Below are 21,806 nucleotides of genomic sequence, written 5' to 3'. Positions count from 1 at the left end.
GAATTGTTATAAATTAAATAATATCACTCTTTCTTTCTCTCCAATGGTGGCATTCAGTTAAAAAGCATTGTTTTTCAGTCTGTTGTCTCAGTCACTGCTATAACTACAGTATAGCACTTAAAAAGTCTTTATGCCGGTGGCCTATATGGAATAAGTCTCCTCTGGTTTGAGGGAGGCCCTAGTGTTGAGGCCCTGACTGTTTGGGGGGCCATGTTGGATGTTTTTTAAGAGCCTCGAATGGATTGGAAAGCTGTTTATATCTATTTTGATATATTTTTAAAAAATTAAGAAAAAAAAAGTGTGTGTGTGTGTGTGTGTGTGTGTGTCAGACATTTTTTATCATATAAAAAAACATCTGTAATATATTATCAAACATCTAACAACAATATGAACTATAGTGTTAACAGAGTGACAATGACATATCACATGAGTCATTGTGAAACCATTTTGATTCATGGTCACACTATTTCAGTAATATAATTAAATTGATTATATCTTATTGTATTTATTTCATTTTATTTGAGTGCAGGGTCATTAAAATGAGTCCATATACAAACATGTGTTGAATTAACTGTGGAAAAACTTGAAGAACAAGGCACTGGATTAAAGGAGAGATCCGCCCATTTTAAGTGTTATCTTTGATGTGTCGCTAATCACTCATGTGTTTGGATCAAGACACATGTTGGGCAAGAATCCTCTGTTAAAACTGTCAATTGGTACCACACAAATTGAACAAGTGAATACAATAAAACTTCTGGGAGTAACTATTGACAGCTCTTTATCTTGGTCCAAACATATAAACAATATTGTCATCAAAATGGGAAGAGGAATAGGGATGACTAGGAAGTGTTCTGGTTTCATCACTCCCTCTATAATGAAATCAGTTATTCATTCTTTAGTTCTGTCCAATTTAGAATATTGCCCTGTAATCTGGTCGTCAGCTACACAAACTGATTTGAAAAAATTACAGGTTGCTCAGAATAAAGCGGCTCGTCTGGCACTAGGATGTTCATACAGGACAAGTAAGCTATATGCATGAACATCTGGCATGGCTGATGGTTCAACAGAAATTATCGGTGAGTCTTCTAATGCTACTGCGGAACATTATTAGCACCAATAAGCCGCCTAGCTTGGCAAAACAGTTACACATGACTTCAGAACATGGGTAGCCTACAACACCAGTTGAGCAGCTTCTGGTAATTTAAGAACAAAAACACCCAAAACGAATTTTCTAAAACTCACTGGTATATACAGGTCAATAGAACTCTGGAATGCTCTGCCCAAAAACATCTTATGTACAATCCATAACAAAATTACATTCAAAAAACTAATTAAGAGATACCTTGCAAGTAACTTGTCAAGTATATAACTGTTATTTGTTTAATTTGACTGGATTGTTGGAATTGATTTTAAAATGTTAATTTGTCTTTTTGTATTCATTTTCATTTGTATTGTTTATTTTATTTTTTATTTTACTATTATTTGTATTTTTAGTTGTACATTTGTATTGTATTTTCTTTGTTCAGGACCCCAGGAAGACTAGAGGCTCAGTCATGTGACTCTAATGGGGATCCTTTAATAAACATAAACATAAACATAAACTCACCATCATTGAAAGGGACGTTGAGTTATTTCAGAGAGTCCCGTGTCGTTCAGTCTGGCGACCCCCTCCGTGGCATAATGGGAGCCCGTGTAAGAGTGAAAATCGTCTATTATAACCGATGCAAAGTTAGTATTTTCTCTACTACTGCTCATCGTGGAGTGTCATGATACTCAAACGTGCACTGAATGTCGCGAGTGAGCTATCGTTCGTGCAGAACGACATGATGCTGGTTGCTTATTTCTTCCACAGACGCCAGGTTCTGTGCAGGCCAACTTCACAGCTAAATTTCCATGGTAACTAAAGTAGGATTGCGTACATTTTCTTTCGTGAAATCGAGTCATGGATAAACTTATCCAGTGTGCTCTGGCTAAACTAATCTGGCAAGATAATTCAGCTTTCATGAAACCGATTCATCGCTAATCCTGGCTAAATTAAACCAGGATAGGTGTTAAATCCAGGCTTAACCCCTAATTCTGCTTTTGTGAAATAGGCCCCTGGACAAGTGGTTGTTTTGGTAGCCATAAACACTGGTGGAAAGTAATTGAGGACATGTACAATGTTGAGGTATATTTACTTTACTGGAGTATTTCCAATACTTTTACTTCTTCTACTCTACATCACTGAGGCAAATGTTGTACTTTGGAAAACTTTAGTTTGTATATATTTTGATTAGTACAAAACATACATTAACCACTTTACCCCTTTTTATACTTAAAAACTATTACTATTTTTAAAAGGTTTTTATACATCTGAAAACTTGTGAAATGGGACATACCTGCATCAGTACTTCTACTTCTTGGAAGTACATTTTGATGCTAATACTTTTTTACTTTACTCAAGTACCTATTTGATACCTTTACTTGTATTTCTACATTGCAGTATTGATACTAAAGGAAATGCGAGTACTTATTCCATCACTGTTCCATTAAACACAGGATGGCCTACATTTACACCCAACTCACCTCACCCTATTGTCCCCACCACAAAGGAAATAAGTTAGTGTAATAAAGCGATTTATCATTCACCAGTCCAATAAATATTGGAATAAATACAATGATTTCATGCAATTGTTTATGTAAAAACATTTATACAAAGATTTTCATACAAAAGAATACAAAACTTAAATGCAAAATTTGCTTTAAGATGTTATAGTGGAAATCAAATGTTTAATACCATACTGATTGATGTACTGTGGTCCTCTTACAATATAGTACCAAATGCAAACATACAAAAACGTGTGAGGTAAGACTAAAACACCAGAACTGGTCAACAATATCCACAGTCATCATTTGTGGTCAGCCGCTACTTGAGTAAAAACTAATATTCAGTGTTTAAAATAATCAGTCTATTAATACACGGAGGAAACCAAATATACAAAAGGATCCCTCGACTAATATTCCTTATCACCAGTTTACAGGGCTGTAGATAAGCGCAAATCTAAATGTTTTACTTTGTTACTTTCGTTATTTGTTTTAAATCCAGGCCTATTCGATTCTTTAGAGGAAGTGAAGAGTCTTAACCGCTTAAACTATACAGTATATACTTCCCATGAGTCTATACTTTGTCCCCTCCTTATTTCCCTCTGCACCAAATCTCTTCTGCAAAAATAGCTGATCTACAAGCTCGCAAACAAAGCATCGCATTGTGATGCATGGTGTGCTTGTGCTTGCAGAATGTTCACCTATGACATGCCCAGAATAGGGATGCTAGGGTTCATGTGGTTAAACATCCTTTTCCATCTTTGGAAAGATTGTCGTAGTCTGGAAATTGGCATTAACCACACCCTGTGTCTATCTTATTGAACTTGATTACGTATGAATTCTTCTCCCTCTGGGACTGTACTGTATAGATTAACACTAACATAAGGATTATCATTCCTAACATGTAGTATGCTGAGGACGGATTATTCATACTGCATATTCAAGTGCAATAATATGGCATAATAAACTGTGGCATAAATGACATTTTAGGAACCATCTTTGTACCACATACTTATGCACTCGATAAATAGGGCATCTATAGATTAAAAGAACGCTTCAGTCTCTAAGTACCTGACTAATGCTACAAATGGTGGCTAACAGATTCTGTTAATTTCGTGAGGCACAAATGATGAAATCCAGATACACAAGATTATGATTAATATCAGGAGTAAACAAAACCTTTGTTCAAAAAGAAAAGTTGAATCATTTAAGATGCAGTAGTAAAAGGCTTCCTATTTGTTTACATTAATATGTACGATTGGGAGCAAGTCATAGAGTCCAACATAGTGGAATGAATAATGTGCCACTTAAAATAAAAATCCTCATTTCAAGTATGGACCCCTCATGGGTAGAGAAATGTAACTTCATCTACTATGTTTGCATGTAAACTATGTCACCCAACAAAGATATGAGAATACATCTCTACGATGCCCAGTACTTTAAAGCCACTTATATTTAGGCTGATAAATCCTCCATGTCCCCATCATCTTCTCTGTCATCTTTGACAATACCTTCATCGATACTCTCCAGTCGCAGCCTCTGACCGTCAAGGTATCTGGGTCGCGGCGTTGTCTTGGTCGCAGATAGTCCCCCTGGCAGGTCCGTCCCCTCCCCAAAGAGAGTGAACTTTACATCGCTTTCAATAGCCTTTGCCAGGCAGGAAGCAAAGGTGTCCAGAGATTTGTGTATTTCTGCATGGACTTGGACAGTGGGTGGGTTTTCAGCTGAGGAGTGGAGGCAGATATTTAACAATATTAATGTTATGTTGCTGAATATTTCTCAAACAGACTAATGCTCAATTCATCTAGCAGCTGTGTTTTTGCTGCCGCCCTCTGAGAAAGCGGCATGGGTTCTATGCATCGTCTATGGCAGCGTTTCCCAACCTCGGCACGGCGGACCTTTTTGTGCCGTGTGACATGTCTTGGGGTTCCGATTCAAATTTAGAATGAAAAAAGAACAACTCCCCCCCACACACACACACATATACACAATATACACAATATATACGTGGGCTCAGGCTGCCGCTGCCTTGAGCTCTAGTCCGTCGCAGACACACAGGCACAGCCAATCGACCCTCGCCCATAGGAATGCAAATGTGTGGCTTTGTCTTCATGGGGCCATCACATGTACTCCCCTGGCAGGTACTCAGGGATGAAAGTGGGTCGGAACGGGCCGATACGGCGTTCAGCAGATCCGCCAAACCGGGAAGAAGAGGGGTTGTCAAAAGCCCATGTTATAACCTGCCGCATGTCCAACAATAAAACACATACAGGCCTACGTTAAATCAACATAAGTGTTAGTTTTCTTATAATAAGTGCTTCTAAATCATGCCAGTGTGTTTGTGTCAACGTAATCCGTGTAGTTTGTGGTGTTTAATTACTCCACGCGGAGAGAATCTCTTGCAACTTCAAGCCGCGGTGCCGTCGTCCGGAAAACTCGCCCCAAAACACGCTCGCCCCCATTTCTTTACGCGGACCAGCGGTTCTTGTATTCCTGTATTTGTTTTACTGAGAATAAGGTTAGAAATAAGTTTAGGGTTTGCCATATTATTAGTTTTACTGAGGTTACGTTTAGGAATAAGGTTAGATTTAGGCATAGTTTAATGAGGTTACGTTTAGGAATACCAGGTGAATACCACCGGATTTCCCCCGGGGTGACTGTTTTGGGGCGAGAGTTTTGGTGTTCGTCTGTAGTGGGCAACAGCGCATGCGTCTGCAATAATGTGTCCGCAATAGATTATTAGAGATTATTATCAGATATTAGAAGTATATTGGGTACCAAATATACTTACCAAAGAAGTTTTACTCTGGGAAGGTAAAATCAGACTCCTCCATTCATTGCACTGACCCAAGTTTATACATTTGTAGGCCTAAGACATTTTGTAATGGTCAAGGTTTCTTTATACCTGCCCAATAATCTCTCTCTCTCATATATATATATATAGCGCTCAAAAAAATAAAAGGGAACACTTTGATCCCTTAATTCTCATATGAACTGTGTACATAATGCTAACGAAAACTGCTCAAAAGAATTAAGGGATCAAAGTGTTCCCTTTATTTTTTATATATATATATATATATATATATATATATATATATATATATATATATATATATATATATATATATATATATATATATATATATATATATATATATATATATATATATATATGTGCGCACCGTATATCTAGATGTGCCCTGGGATCTTTTGGCCATGCCAGGTGTGCCTTGGCACCAAAAAGGTTGGGAAACACTGGTCTATGGTGAGCTTTCCCCACCGCGGTGCTGTCCTCTGAAGTAGGCACAGACTAGGTAAGTAGGTATACATTACTTCCATATATAGCGGTCAGTTTCTGTCAATCTCAAGTGGTGTTGAGTGTGTATTTAACACACTTAACTCTATAACTGCCAAAGACGTTTATAAACGTCTTTGGGCCTTCAGCTATTGCCTGCCAAAGACGTTTAAAAACGTCTTTGAAAAAAAAAAAAAAAAAAAAAAAACTATTTAAAAAAAAAAAAAAATCTAAAAAGATTCTCTAATTATTTAAGATTGACACCTTTTCGATATTCCAAACGAATAAGGAGATAACAATTCCCAAAGATTAGCTGCTCCATCCACTTCAATGTTAAAATTGAAACGGACAAACAATTCACAATGTTTTTTGGTTTGAAACTACTGGTTTTGAGCTATTTTCAAACATAAAACAACACATGACAACAAGGTCATAATGACCTCGTTGACATTTGTGAAACCACACCTGAATCTCATCTGTGCTTAGAAATTATCTGGGATCAATCATACTGGAGAAAAATATTCTGTGGCTATGCGAAAAGGTACCAAAATCGGTCAAAACCCTGGCAGAGGCTACAGACTTTTTGAAAAAACTCTGGCAGGGTAAGAGTTAAGATGAACAGCAATTGACTACTGAAGTAATGACATTTTTATTTTGGGGGAATTTTTGATTATTGATAGCGACAGTAGAGAGAGACAGCAAATGCAGAGAGAGTAGTGAGATGACATCCTGATCAAAGCATTGTGCGCCCATGTGATACTATGCGTACAAATATTTGACTGTCGGATTGCCTCAGAAGCACTGGATATTGACAAGAACGTTTTTTCAAGTAGCATTTATAGATGTGAAATTAATCAAGATTGAGCAACTGCATGGCCTATTTCTTACCTAAAATGTATAGATGAGCATAAGAGTGCCTGTACTTCTCCCTGCCTATAAACTGGACCAAAACTCACTTATTTATGAGAGTCACTCATACCTCAGAAACGCCCATTTTGCAACAAAACACTGCTGGTATGAATTTCGGCATAACATCTTAGGACAGCTTCTGTTTGAGATTGTTTTCATTCACTCAGTCCTTTTTTTTGGCCTACTAGTTGTCTACTGACAGACTTCTCATTACTCAGTCTGAATGAGAATGGAGTGAGCCAGCTTCCCTCTAATCTCCTTTCAAGGCGGGAAGTGACATATACCTTTGGAATGCTCCACCTGGTCTTCAAAGGTAACCGAGCTCCGCCTCTTCCCGGCTATGTTTCCATGGTAGTGGGGAGTGGAGGAGCCATCAGTGGAGAAGTTATCCAACAGCATCACATCTGTACCTGTATGACAAAGTTAGAGGCAGAAGGGATTTTGAATAATATTTAACGGCCAAAGCAACAACATAAAAAGTACAAGTTTCCTATTAAAGGGATATTTCACTTTCAAATAAAATAAACATTTAAAAATATATAAAAATTAGATGAAAAAAAGTAATGGAAAAAATCACGTCCCCCTCACGCATTAGAATGTTCTTCTTAAGGGTGAGGGGGCTGTGATTTTTCCATTACTTTTGTCAATGTTTATTTTATTTGAAAGTGAAATTTCCCTTAAGTAGTAAATTAATCAGCTTTCTTCATTAGACCTACAGTACAACCACTAGGGAACTAAACGCAGTGACAAGTAGGTCAGATTGGATTACTAGTTGGGTTTCCATTCAAATGTATTGGAAATATTAATCAAATTTTCAGAAAATCTGCAAAAGAAAAAGCTAATTTATGCACATTTCCATCCACTACTTTTATGAGAATTTTACATTTTGATGCAGTAGGTGTAACTTTTTTTTGTCAGAAAATAATATTTTACATGGCCTCCCTTGTTGTCCATTAGGCTGCACACTGACCTCTGCTGGTTGAACAATGGCTGTGAAATGTTTCTTTCAATCAGGCAGTCGGAAAATCAGACTATTCATAAATGACATTAAGAAGTTACATGCTTGAATTGGGTCGTAATCACTGGCAAACCAGTTCTGCTGACTTTTCCCCACCCGAGCACCTTTTTTACTTATGATACATCTGGCCAGTCATTACGCTTTCCCCAGGCTGCCCAGGTGCCCATGGTCACCATGTCCTTGAATGAGGAAATCCTGCAAAATCTTATTTGGTCCAAACTGTCACCTGAGTTTCAAATTCATTATTCATGACACGTAGGAGAGTATTATATGATCTTAAGATCTTATCTTAAAGTGTAGGATATACAATGTGTCCACTAACAAAGTGACATTCATTAATTTTATCATCTGAAATGTGTTTGGAAGGCGAGGTATTAAAAATGGCTTCTACTTACAGGCCCAATATATACATTTACTTATAATACTACTTAGTTATAATTGTGCAAAATCGATAGTCATGCGAGTGAAATTATTTGGCAAGTGTTTCAATCTCCAAATTAGCACATTAACGCATAACCTCTTTGTGATATTTTATTTTTTATTATTAATTTTTATTTTCAGGGTTCTTTATGCGTAAATCAAAAAAATATGTATAAAAACTGGATGTGGAGCACCACATCAATAGTGAGCTCCCAGTACCCACATGTCTTAGTTACCCAAGCCATGTTAATCATAGACCGAGTTGACAGTGCCCGGGATCAAACCCAGAACCTTGGGATTCAAGGGCGAGTGCTCTACCCACTGAACAATGACAACTAAAATGATAGAAGAAATCAAGCTAATTATTAGTATACTCTTCTTTTAAATGTTCATTATTATTATTAATGTATTGAAATATACTTTTTATTTTCACATGGCTGTAAACTTGGTTAACTGCTGTAGTGTATGTAGATCAGGGACTATAGATACAATTTAGCTTTGTTGCCATTCCTGTTAGTTATTGAACTGTCCATGGTAAATAAATAAAGTAAACTAATTAATACTAAGCTAGACAAACTGGCCACCACACCACATTCAAGGGAAAGAATACCAATGACGCCATCAAGCATATTTCTTATCACACATGACAATACATGTCCTATGCATCTTCTGCCAAGCTGTGGAACAGGAATGTGAGGTTGACCGTACCACAGTGCTAGAGGTATTGTGCAATTGAAATTTAACATTATCTTCCGGCCAAAGACATCTTTATAACCTCATACATTGTGCACTGAATGGATCACTTTATTCCTATGCTAGAATTTAAAGGCAGACATTTTTTTCAGGATCCTGTGAGCAAGACTTACATGAGTCCTGAGTGAAGCTGAAGCCGGTGTCTCCTGTGCTGCTCCCAGGGGCCACCAGCTGCCCCCCACCAGCTAGCATGGCTGTCAGGTGTGGGGACATACCTAAGTCTGCAAGACCACAATAGGTTAATCACCATACAATACATCTCATTCAAACACTAAACATAACAGAAATTTCAAGTGTGTTTGCAATTCCATTAGCTAAAGCTACCATGATAAACTAGCTCCCCATCAACTTGGGAACAGTAATGCAAAATTGGGTTACATGAGTCACATTTTACACCAGAATAAAAGCTAAATGTGTCCTCAAACCTGTGATTCTGTTAGAGATGCTGAAGAGGCGCGATGTCCTTTGGCGAGTGGCAAATGACTCTCTGTAGTAGCGATCTCCAAAGCACATCCCCAGTAACTCCTTCCGTACCGTCTTATTCCAAAGACCATAAATAAGTGGATGGCATACTGCACTACAGAAGGACAGCCAGGCTACCAGAGTCTCTATCCCCTGAGACACACTCCCTTGCCCCCATAAGGCCTCAGTACACACAACCACCACATATGGACCCCATGTCATGAGGAAGGTGCCTACGACTACCAGGATGGTGACAAAGGCCTTACACTGGCTCCCGGCATACACCAGGCTTCGTCGGCTGCTGTTGGAGGAGGTCGAGGTGTTCGAATTCTTACGGCCATTCTTCAGAGAACCTGCAGAGTCGTCCTTGGCTACTACCACGGTCCCACAGTGCACCTTCCGGGCTTTCATGCGGGCAACGCGGAATATAACACCATAACAGATCAACATTGCGAACAGCGGTGGGAGACTGCACCAGATGACCCAAAAGGACGTGTAGCCTGGCTCCCGATGCCAGGATGCAACGCAGGTCCACTTGAAGCAGTCAAACTCATAGGCAGACCAGCCAAACAGTGGGGGGAGGCAGCCCACCAGAGAATGCAGCCACACATAGGCGATGACCACTACAGCCCGATTTCCTGTAATCTTCATGGGATAGATCATAGGGTAGAGCACTGCATAATACCTGTTGGGGTGAGAGGAATGAAATTGTGGATACCCTAGGTCTCTGGACAGTCAATTCAAAATATCTCTCAAAACGTATCTGGTCCAAGCAGCATGATGACAGTGACCAATCTTAAAGTTAAGCAAATAATACACAGTCCCTGTTGGTGTTTCTCCTTATTGGACCGTTGCAATTATATTTACAAAAAGTAGCAGAGAGAACACAGATGGGGTGGGGTTAAGGCTGGGAAATTAACCAAAAAATATATCGAAACCGATATTTAATCTTGCTCATGTAGGTTAATCAAATAATCGAGAAGCACTTTTTTTTTTCCTCCTTATTTCCGATATCGACAAATCGGCAAGAAAAAAAAAATAGAATCAAACCACTTCACAGTGAATTATACTTTGTTGTCCAATGGTGGTGTACAAAAATTGAAAATTGTAGTCGAGGCAAACGTTTGAAATTATCGTGATGTTTATTATATCGTCTTCGCCAGGCCTGGTGGAGACCTGTGCTCCGAGGAGCACTTTTTCTAGTTTGAAGTCATATCGCCCAGCCGTAGGTGAGGTGTTGCAAAACAAAATCTACCCTATACTCCACAATCCCCAGAGGTGAAATCCATGTATGAACAGTAAATACAGTATGCTGCAGAATGCCATTAGGTCATAAACATCTACATTACACAGTCCCTTGTGATCCGTCATCATGGGTCGAGTAACTAACGGCATAAGTGCAACAGAAGTAGCATTCAGTATTAATTCCCAACAAACCTAAAACACAATGCTTTCTACTGAATGCAAGCTTTAGACTAATATAAAGCTTTAGACTAATCTACAACTCAAACTGCTTAAAATAGTTAAATAAGATGGATTACTGAGTAGTCTCTGGGCATGTTTAGATCCTGAAGACAAAATTGGGTAAATAATCAGAATTATCAATGAATGGTGCATTAATTTTGCTGTCAGTTATAGTTGGGCTACTTTGTGTTTGCTAATCAACTTTTTTGTTGAACTGGGCAAATGTCTTGCATAAAACCATGACTGAGTGCATGGTTTACTCTATTTACAAATGTACACATTTACTTAGAAGAGTACCTAAAACTTTACTTGTTACTAATCTCTGAATGTTTTCAACCTTCATTTGTGAACATATATAATACTTTAAAACATAGAAAGGAGACAGAAAATACACTTTTAACCAGATCACCATCTATGACTAATACTATATTCAGTCACATGCATACATCCATGATTATCATCTGCATGCCTTGTGACTGACCTGTCAATGGCAATAGCCCCCAGAGTGAGCATGCTGGCAGAGCTGATGAGCAGATATAGCAGGGCGGTGAAGTTGCACCACACCACCCCGAACACCCATTCCCTCTTGGCTGAGCTCACTGCCACAAAGGGCAGCACCAGCACGGACAGCAGCAGGTTGGACAATGTCAGGCTGAACACAAACTTGTTGCTGGGTGTGAGCAGGTAAGGCCTCCGATAAAGGGTCGCCACAATCAGTAGGTTCCCCAGGCAGGCCAGGAGTGTGATGGTCACAATAGAAACTGACTCCAGGATCGCAGGACCTTCGCCATTTCCCAGAGCGGTGCAGTTCCTGCTGTTGTTCATGGTGAGAGACTAGGCTGCCACAGAGGTGAAGGCATAGTTGGGGAGCGCTGATGACAGAGTGCATCATGGTTAGAAGAAATATCGATGAATAATATGAAATGTTAGTCCAAAACATTGTAAAGACATGTTAATTTAAAGCTGCAATCCAGAACTTATTCTAATTAATACAACTATATTTAACCAATATGTATGGTAGAGTGGGCTACTTTATACATTATAGCACATCTGCAGTTACTGTAGTGGTATGGTGGCCTTAGTAAGGGATCTCCTAGCTCTAGAATGGCTGTGATATTACATGCTCTTCATGTATTCCTGATACACAGCCATAGATCACCCCCATGCATGCCCTCCCAGGTTGCAGACTCATCTTGACGACATTTAAAGTTGTGGCGCTGTACTCACCCAATAATTAATTGCTGCGACTTGGAGTCAGATACTGTCCTCTAATTTCACATGCAATTGAAAGTTGTGGCAGAAAATGTGTGTTTAGTAAAATATCTCCACTTTTCCACAAGCTTCACACGGACAACATTCTCCTACCCAACGTAGACTCAGAAATGATTGCTGGACTGAAGAACAAGTGAAAACTTCCTTTGGGGAGCAAATACAGTATGGGGCACACAAAAATTGACAGGTGTGATTAGTTACCCCCACACCAATCGCAACGCATCTGTCAATTGTGTGCCCCTATATTTGACTAAACACACGATTTCTGCCACAACTTTCAAAATGGATATGAAACTAATATCTGACTCAAAGTCGCAGCAATTCATTATTGAGTGAGTGAGTGAGTGAGTGAGTACACACACAGCGCCACAACTTTAAATGAGTCTTCTACCCGGGAGGGCGTGGGGGTGATATATGGCTGTGTATCTGGATTGGAATACATGAAACGTATATCACAGCCATTCATGGGCTAGCTGGAGACTGGAGTCCCGCATTCCGAGTCAGTGTACAGATGTAACCAAATGGACCCGTAAAGGACCATTTGGTTTAATGCGCACATCCTCAAAGAGTTACAAATGAATTGATACATCAACACTGGGAATTGTCCTGTGTACTCTGATGGAATATATGTTACCTTGGGGTCCTACTAACATTCCAATGATTAACCTGCTATTCACGGTGCAAATGCAGTCGTGACTTTCAATAAGCTCATGATCTCACGCATATTACCAAGAGTTTAAATAAAAGCCGTTTGGACAACTCAAGTAAGTCCATTTTTAAGCACAGTTCAGTATGAAACCGTTTAAACATCCATTCGCCTCATGCGTCCTCTTTCAACTTGAAGCATACCTGCATAACATCTTGTAACACCATAATCAATGGTGTAAAGTTACTAAGTACATGTACTCAAATACTGTGCTTAAGTAACATTTTTAGGTATTTTTTACTTTACTGGAGACTGGAGTATTTCCAATTTTCAATACTTTTACTCCTACTCCCCTACATCTCATGAGGCAAATATTATACTTTTAGCCCACTACAATTATTTGAAAACATTAGTTACTTAGATTTTGATTATTAAAAACATACATTAACCACCTCAGCCCTATACTTTGGCTATTTGAAAACAGAGTGAGAGGTACTTAATGGGGCTACAGATCTACAAGCTCAGTCACAATGTGTTGCATCAAATTTGAAAACTTGTGAAACTGCATAATGAGTAGGCTACTTTCTACTTTGATACTTTAAGTACATTTTGGTGCCAATACTTTTCTATTTTTACTCAAGTACATTTTGAACGCCGAACTTGTAACAGAGTATTTCTACAATAGGGTACTGATACTTTTACTCAGGTAAAACATTTTAGTACTTTCCCCACCACTGTGTAAAGTTTAATACAAACAACTTTCAGTACATGATTTTTTACATTTCCTCAGCCATACCACCCAAGGTACGCTAATCGGTCTCAAACTGTGAACAAAGTGCCGCACAGTGACCACAGTCTGCTAGTTACTTAGCATTAGCTAAAACAACTAAAACGTTAGCCAAAACTTTCTTCATTCTTTTTTGCCCATTTTTAAGAGAAAACGGGGGAGAAAGTACCAAAACTTACCGGTTCTAAGATGTTGGTGTTGCTCCTCATTCTCTCCTCCAAATTAAATGTTCCCATTCTATTTGTTTTGTTTTAGAACACCGTAGTCGAACGACCACTGAACTTAAAAACAACTCCGAAACCCCCTCCTGCCATCGTTAGTTAGTTATCCCTCCTCCTCTTCAAGCTCAGCTGCTGCAGCTGCTGGTGCAATGGCGTCCTCCTCCTCCTCCTCCTCCCAACACTCAACTTCAACTCTCCCTCTCTCTCTCAGTATTGCCAGGTTTTGCGAGACAAACAAGCAACCAGTTATATGAAAACAAGCCCAAAAGAAGCGGCTTAGGCCACATCAGCACTTGAAATCTATATTCATCAGCTATTTGAAAATACCCAATCTACAAGCTCTGCTATTTAAAATGAAAAAAAAAAATTAAAATGACATGAAAATGTTTGAGACACTGGTTTTATTAGGAAACCCCCAACTTTACAGAAAAACAAGCCCAAAGTCGCTTATAATACGCGAACATGGCAACACTGCGCTCTCTCTCCTAGCAGATTTAGAGGCGTGTGGGTGGTCTGATGATTTAGCTTATTTTTCTATCTTCATCCATGACAGGAAGTTTATGGCACTCAGTGCGTGTTGTTGCCAATTACATTTTGACATATTGTATGTACACCTTCGTCACAATCATATTTGATCTGGTAGGATGCAGCCTGCATGCTCTCTAGTCTCTACTTGTAGACTAGATGGTTCATAATGTTACCCCTAGTAACAATGAAGGCCACTTCGTTTTATTTATAGTAGGACTGCAATATATTGTGAATGAAAGTAGCATCACTTTTATCCTCCTGGACCACCAAAGAAGATCAAAGCTTCCCGCACAGATACGTCAGTATCAGCCAGCCAATCAGAGAAGAGGGATGTTGTCGCCTCGGGCCGCTTGATGGCGCCCGTGCACTTTCCCTCAATCTGCTGTAGCCAAGATTTACCATCCGAGATGAAAATCTATATTTGTAGTAATTCCGATTACAGTAACAAACATTGGACTTTAATTGATGAGTTATGATATATAACATCTAGGACGGACTGGACCACAGGAACTTAACAAACTTGCTCAACTAACTGTCTCATGCTTCCAAGTCCTGCAGGTTTATTTGGAATTTGGAAAATCTGCCCCCATTTCAAACACATGGAATTGTCTTGATCAACAACTACCCTGGACCATTCAAACTGATGTCTCAAATCCTGTCACCTCAGTGTGCAATTGTTTTCACTGAGTACTGTCCTCTTTGATTTGTTTAACTGTATATTTTGTTTGAACTCTATGTAACTCTTGACATCATTGCAAAATAAGGGAAACCTCAATGATTTTCGTCTTATAAAAGTTTGAATCAATGAATTAAAGAAATGTTTCAGCACCATTAAGATTTATACACAAACATTTTATTGCAATTAATAATTCCAATGTTTCTTCAGGATTGCACGAGGACACAATGTTAGCATATTGTGCCATCACTTACAACCCTCAGCTGTAGCTGAATGCAGAGAGCATGGTGTGACTGAGGCACATTTGTGTACACTTTACACATTTATAACTTAATACCCTAAGATTTGGCAGATTATTACATAGTATAGTAGGTGCATCCATGTTATAAAACAGTGTACACTTGCTCAAAATCTCCAACAAAGCTGTGAGACTTGGTATTTGACAGGGGCTGGGGATACTTAATTTAAAACTTAATTGGCCTCTGTGGAGTATAATCAGTCAGCAGAGACACCATCAGTCCCTGAAAGAAGAGAATAAACACACTGGATAAAACTGACAACCATATATAGACTCAGACTGTTCTGACAGATTAAAATGGGATCAAACCGATGTAATGCATCTACAATATATTAGGTTATATTAGGTTACCCACCATAATGGTCCATTTCCTGTTCTCAGCCTCAGGGAAGACGAGGGAGCGTTTTGAGTAAAAAACCTGGTCATCCACCTCTTCCTGTTTCCGGGGCAGACAGTGCAGGAAGGTCCAGTCTGGTTTGGCCACGCTTCCTGTCTGTAGGGAGCATTCAGGCAACAGTTAAACTACCTATTCATAACAATGATAGTTGGATATAGACACACACACACAGAGACACAGAGAGAGAGAGAGGTGGATAACAGACTGTACAAGATTGAAGATATTGTCTATTTGTATGGCTCTCTTCTTTATTACTCTTACTTTTTATTAATACTATTTTACCCTTTAAAAATAAAATCGTATCCTCGGTTTATTGTTACAGACACAGCTGAGAAGCTTAAATTACAATAATTTCACAGTCTATAATGCCGCTACAAACTGTATGCGAGTGCGACTATAAACCAACCGTAGATGCTGTGTTGCACCTTCCTGGCCCATAACATTTCACCTACCTGCATAGTAATCTGGTATCCATGGAAGTCTTTGAGCCTCTTTTTCTTCTCTTCCTCCTGTCCCATGCTCACCCAGGTGTCAGTGACCAGGACATCACTCCCGTGGGCCGCCTCCATTGGGTCAGAGGTCATCACTAGCTCTGTGCCATGCTAAATCAATATGTGGAGACAAAAATGATATCAAGCTGCTTTGATTCAAAACATGCTATTTCCATACACACACAGCCTGTTAAAATGAAAACCAATGTCTTTTTCCACCAAAAAATTGTTTAAAATAGCTTCTTACATTTATCTTTTACTGCACTTCATATTGTATACATGACAAGCGTAGTTTTAAGTGCCATTTATCTTTTACTGTACTTCATATTTTATACATGACAAGCCTCGTTTTTACAGTTGAATATTATTATAATTGTGGAAACACTCACCTGCTTGGAAAGTCTCTGTGCCTCTTGAATAACACTTCCATCTGGCTCATATCCCTGAAAACAAGTACAGTACATTTCTCAACAAACTCCATCACACACATAGTTAATAAAACGGATGCACAAATTGCACACATCATCAGTGTTCCTGCCTGAGTAGAAGATAAAATGACCCAAAGTTTTTTTGAAAGTGAAATATCCCTTTAAGGTGGCTGGTGAGACGTTAGCAGCAGGTGTTGGTGACACTAGGAGGCTCTCTAGTCTAGATAATAGTACTGTAACCAGGGAGATGAGATACTTTTACATTGTGTCTTCATACTATGTACAGGGTGGCTGTAGCTGAATGGGTAGAGAGGCTGTCTGGGAATCAGACTGCTCCTAATAGTTAGGCTGGGTAAATGCAGAGAACAAATTTCATGTATAGTGATAAATGTATACTGTGGCAAAAAAGACCCCAAAGTGTGTGGGGACTAAATTATTATTAGTTGCAGTATGTATTTTTTTCATTTAGTATTAGAGAACTACGGTTTACAAAAAATAAGGGCACAAATAGGGTCACAAACAGATGAAACAATTAATGTCACCGGAGATCAATAGATAAGAGATTGGTAGATTGACAGGTAGACAGATAGATGTGAGGCTGATATACGATATATACAGTGTCAGCCAGCTAGTGGGTATATGGATAATATATATGTATAGTCTATCATCAGTTAATATAATGATAAAATATACAATCAATCAACAATGAGTCATTTACAGCAGTTATTAACATGAATCTGTTATACTGTAGTTCTGTAGCGTACATGCCAGTAGTCTAATGGAAAAGTAGTAGACCTTGGGCGTGGCAATCCGAAGATGAACTCCCAGCTTGGCAGCAGTCATCATGAAGGAGTGGAGGACATTATTTCCATCTCCAATCCAGCTTACTGTTAGTCCGCTGAGGGAACCATAATGCTCCTACAATGATATGATAGTAGTTTAGCAAGCAGAAAGGCATTCCAAGTTGCATATCATAAAATGGGTGTGTCTGTACCTGTAAGGTGAGGAAGTCGGCCAGGATCTGGATTGGGTGGTAAAGGTCAGACAGGCCATTAATGATGGGGATGGAGGCCTCTCTATCTAGCTCCTCCAGTGTGGAGTGGCTGTACACTCTTGCCAAGACAATGTCACAGAGTCCAGAAAGAACCCTGCATATACAGTAAATCCTCAGTGTTAATTGAACTCTGAGAGTGTACACCCTGTAAGTTGCAGATAAATGAACATGCATAGAATACACATAAAGTATTCAACAAACAGAACCGCACTCCCTCGGGTCTGCGGCGCTCTAGCAGAGTTTGAAGTCGTCGTTCAGACAGTTCTCGAAAAACGTGAACTATTGCACACGGACAGAGATTTTGCACATTTATAATAGGATTTTACTAGATGAACAGATTCACCTAGCTGTATCGGTGCTACTCTCATTCACCCCCAGGTGGATGTCCTGGGATGTGAGGAAACAGGGGTGCCCACCCAGCAGAGCAAAACCTGTGAACGTTATCACAGGTTAACACAAGGGCTTGTTAAGAAACATAAAATATGGTTGGCTGAGCAGAAACAATGGAATAAAATTGAGTCTACACACTTGTTCAAATGTTTGCAATAGATGTAAATGTCCATGTATCAATGTTTCGATATCCCTTTCTTTGTCACGATAGAAAGTTTTCCAAAGCTCATTTGAACAAGTGCAAGGACTCAATATTCTTTTGGTAGCCTGTGGAAAGGAAGCTTGTTATATATATATATATATATATATATATATATATATATATATATATATATATATATATATATATGATATATATATATAAATAAAATGATTGTTAAATCAACAACTATACATTTATTTTTATTTTTTACCTAAATCTATGAAATAACTAGAAGGCCATGCATTGTTCATGAAAATAACTTACAAACTGATTGTTTGAAGGAGGAAAACAAATAACAGAATAGAAAGTTGTTTAGAGACAGACAGTGTGCCTTTTTGTAAGGCACAGACAAAGGCTTTTCAGCAGTTCTTTTGTATCCTGTATCATTTCTGGGCCACTAAACACATGGCATGGGTCAGCTACTAACGTGGCAGCATAGGCTATATTTAAAAATGCAATCTCACATCTCAAATCACAAAGCAAGTTCAGTAGGTCATCTGCTCTACAAATTAGAACTAATGTAATAGCCCACTGTGCCTTGTTAATTAGCGTAGCCTACGTAACAAGTTCACGATTACTGATGTTTTACTAGACTAAGCATGCAATTAGATCAAATCATGACACAAACGGACACCTGTTTCAGTGGACATTCTTGTTCTGGTGCTCCTCTTCTCAAATATCATGGCAATTGACTTTCCTTGAAGAAGAGGGAGATACTGAAATAGACATGACAGTTACATTAACTTGACAATTATTTTGTCTCCTTTGTTAAAATGCCTTGGACATGGGCGCTATAACTACCTGCTTTTCATGCTTGATCCGATGTTTTAGATCCGCTGAGACCGACAGGAGAGTCTTGATTTCATCTGAATTGTAATCTTTTAATGTGAGAAAACTGCGACCCTTTAAATTGACTGAACCAAGCAATGCGACTCCAATGCTGTCAACGTGTCACAAACAAAATGCATTCATTATTTCAAAGAATGGTAATCTGCTAGCCTTGGATCAAGACTATCATAGATGTATATCGATTTGACATTTGCATATCTAGATCATAGATACGAAAGTAAAAGCCAGACTCGATTAAATACATCTATGTCTTGATCCAAGGCTAGTAATCCGCAATCTCCTCTCCTGGGAGCCAGAAGAAATATAACAAGAATGGTGTCTTATCGTAGCCACATTCGTGTTCATAATGGTAACGTTCAAATTGCTCATGGTAACGTCACCAAAAGACGCGTTCTGATTGTAGCTGGACTAGACTTACCCAAAACCCCTCGTGGGAATGTTTTGTAAAGTTTTCAAACACTTCAAAGCGGGACTGCTGCTTACAACAGTGAATAATTTGGTTGACATTACGACTCAATACTGATATTCCAGAGGGCAAAACTGTTCGTAAAAGGTTTGTTTGTTAAGTCTTTGGAAAGAAATAAAACTCTTTCAGCAGCACACGACCAGACACTGACAGCATGCCGCAGCAGCAGTGAGGGAGACCAGACACTGCAGTGTGGAGAAGCGGCCAAGCGGGGGCCAAAAGCGGTGCGTGGCTGGGGGAGGGTTAAATCCAGTGGTGTAAAGTAACAAAGTACATTTACTCAAGTACTGTACTTAAGTACAATTTTGAGGTATTTTTTTTACTTTACTCAGTACTTTTACTTTTTTCTACTTCTAGGCTACTCCACATAATATATAAAAAATAAAAACTAAATACTTTTACTCCATTACAATTATTTGAAAACTTTAGTTACTTGTTACTTTGTAGATTTGTATTATTATTACAAAACATAGGTTACATTAAACACTTCAGCCCTATATTAATTTCGGCCATTTGAAAATAGCCGGTCTCTACAAGCTCCACTGATCACGTCCAACCCAGATTTGGCACAAACAAGGGGTTGAATTTGTTCTCCTGCTATGCAACAAAAATGTGGAATGCCCTACCAAAAGTAGTGAAGGAGTGTAAAACCCTACTCACTTTCAAAACTGCCCTAAAAGAATACCTTCAGGAGGCTGCAATTCTAAACTGGCCCCTGTAAAAGTCATAACCTTGCATATTTGATACATTTTATTTTATACATTTGAAAACTTGTGAAATGGGACATTCTGCATAATGAGTAGCCTACTTTTACTTTTGTACTTGAAGTATATTTTGATACTGATACTTTTATACTTTTACTCAAGTTTTACTCAAGCAAAAAGTCTGGAATTTTGAATTCCAGACTTTTACTTGTAACAGAGTATTTCTAGTACATTGCAGTATTGATCATTTCACTTACGTAAAAAATTTGAGTACTTTGTCCACCACTGGTTAAGCCCGATTCATACTTCGTAGTATGATGGTGTCGAAAATAACATACATTTAATAGGGGCGGGACCATAGAGTTAAAAATAATAGAGAGGGCACCGGAAATCCCCACCCATTCACTTGTATGGAGTTGCTCACCCAGCGCATAACTCTAGCCTGACCTGCCAGATGTTGCAAGCTTCTTTCATCTGGCGGAGCCAGGTTAATAGTACTCTCCTTTCACCCCTTCTTCCGGGTTAGGAAATGTGACTGGCGGGGCCTATTTGGGGCCTATGACGCGCTTTGCGTCACTTAGCGCGTCATCTCGCATGCGCAGTAGTGTCACCTCCATGCGCAATCCCGTGCGCAAGCTTGTGCGCAAGCTCATGAGTCGAGCCCATTGGTCGAAACAGTATTCGCTCGTTCATATGTCTGGTCCCAGCCGTAATACAGTAGGCCTACCTATGAACGGCCACCATGTCCAATGCGCTTCACTGCTACCTCTCGGTTCTGGGGGCTTGGGCCGGACGTGTGTTTTTTTTTCTCCCCGATCGTAGTAACTTGGCAACGCCCCTTGGCCCAAACTGCTTCGCCATTCCAAAAGGTAGCACTGGCCGTCTTTCCTCCATGGTGGAAAATAGTGCTTGGCGCTGGCATTGTCTGGGGGGGGGGCGATAATTTACGATTCTGTCCCTATCGGTACATAACTCAAACGGCGCTGAGTCGGCTCTAGTGGACTTCGCAACGTTCGGCACGGCAACTCGCTTTCCTACGCATGTACGCCTCTCTTTACTCAAGTCCACTAGAGACGGCGCACCGCCGATGTTGTATATGTTTTTTGCCTAACTACTTACTAACTTAATATTAGGGGCTGTTCTCACCAAGTGGGCCGAGTGGTCCACTTCGCTGGGGGCAACAGAAACTATTCCTAAACCTAATAGAATAATTTGCGATGTTTTTTACATTAGATAGAAAAACAACAGCAGGAGAGAGATTCGATCCCAGGGCGTTGGGATTGTGAGTCTAATATTTGACGTTGCACGCCACAGAACCATGTCTTAATACAGGTGTTTAGGAGTTATTTAAAGCGGTCCGCTTATATGAGAGGCAGTTTCGCGAGTGTCACAGGAGGGGTTACTATGATCGGGGAGGAAAAAAACGAATAACTTTACTTAACGTGAGGTCAACTTCTTCACGTGGCAACGTGAATAACCTGCGTAAATCCATT

The 21,806-nt window shown here is 39.3% G+C and overlaps 2 protein-coding genes across 2 annotated transcripts; both read right to left on the bottom strand.

Moving 5' to 3' along the window:
* Positions 1-2,670: 2,670 nt before the first annotated feature.
* On the bottom strand, positions 2,671-13,983 carry gpr161b (G protein-coupled receptor 161b). Its single transcript, XM_080456994.1, has 6 exons — positions 13,789-13,983; positions 11,386-11,776; positions 9,404-10,125; positions 9,092-9,199; positions 7,072-7,197; positions 2,671-4,307 (listed from the first exon to the last, which is right to left on the bottom strand). The coding sequence occupies exons 2-6, from the start codon at positions 11,727-11,729 to the stop codon at positions 4,039-4,041; spliced, it is 1,569 nt and encodes a 522-aa protein (XP_080313120.1). The 5' UTR covers positions 11,730-11,776; positions 13,789-13,983; the 3' UTR covers positions 2,671-4,038.
* A 1,264-nt stretch (positions 13,984-15,247) lies between these two features.
* otc (ornithine transcarbamylase) lies at positions 15,248-19,749 on the bottom strand. The gene is made up of 10 exons (XM_080457243.1): positions 19,562-19,749; positions 19,096-19,234; positions 18,929-19,010; positions 18,046-18,133; positions 17,643-17,796; positions 17,444-17,566; positions 16,610-16,663; positions 16,182-16,331; positions 15,688-15,825; positions 15,248-15,555 (listed from the first exon to the last, which is right to left on the bottom strand). The coding sequence occupies exons 1-10, from the start codon at positions 19,648-19,650 to the stop codon at positions 15,499-15,501; spliced, it is 1,074 nt and encodes a 357-aa protein (XP_080313369.1). The 5' UTR covers positions 19,651-19,749; the 3' UTR covers positions 15,248-15,498.
* Between the last annotated feature and the right edge of the window lie 2,057 nt (positions 19,750-21,806).

This window comes from Gymnoscopelus braueri (assembly GCF_963280865.1).
Source record: "Gymnoscopelus braueri genome assembly, chromosome: 18".
Classification (NCBI taxonomy): Eukaryota; Metazoa; Chordata; class Actinopteri; order Myctophiformes; family Myctophidae; genus Gymnoscopelus; species Gymnoscopelus braueri.
Note: the sequence above shows the minus strand (reverse complement) of the source record. Positions and strands in the feature narration are given on the sequence as shown.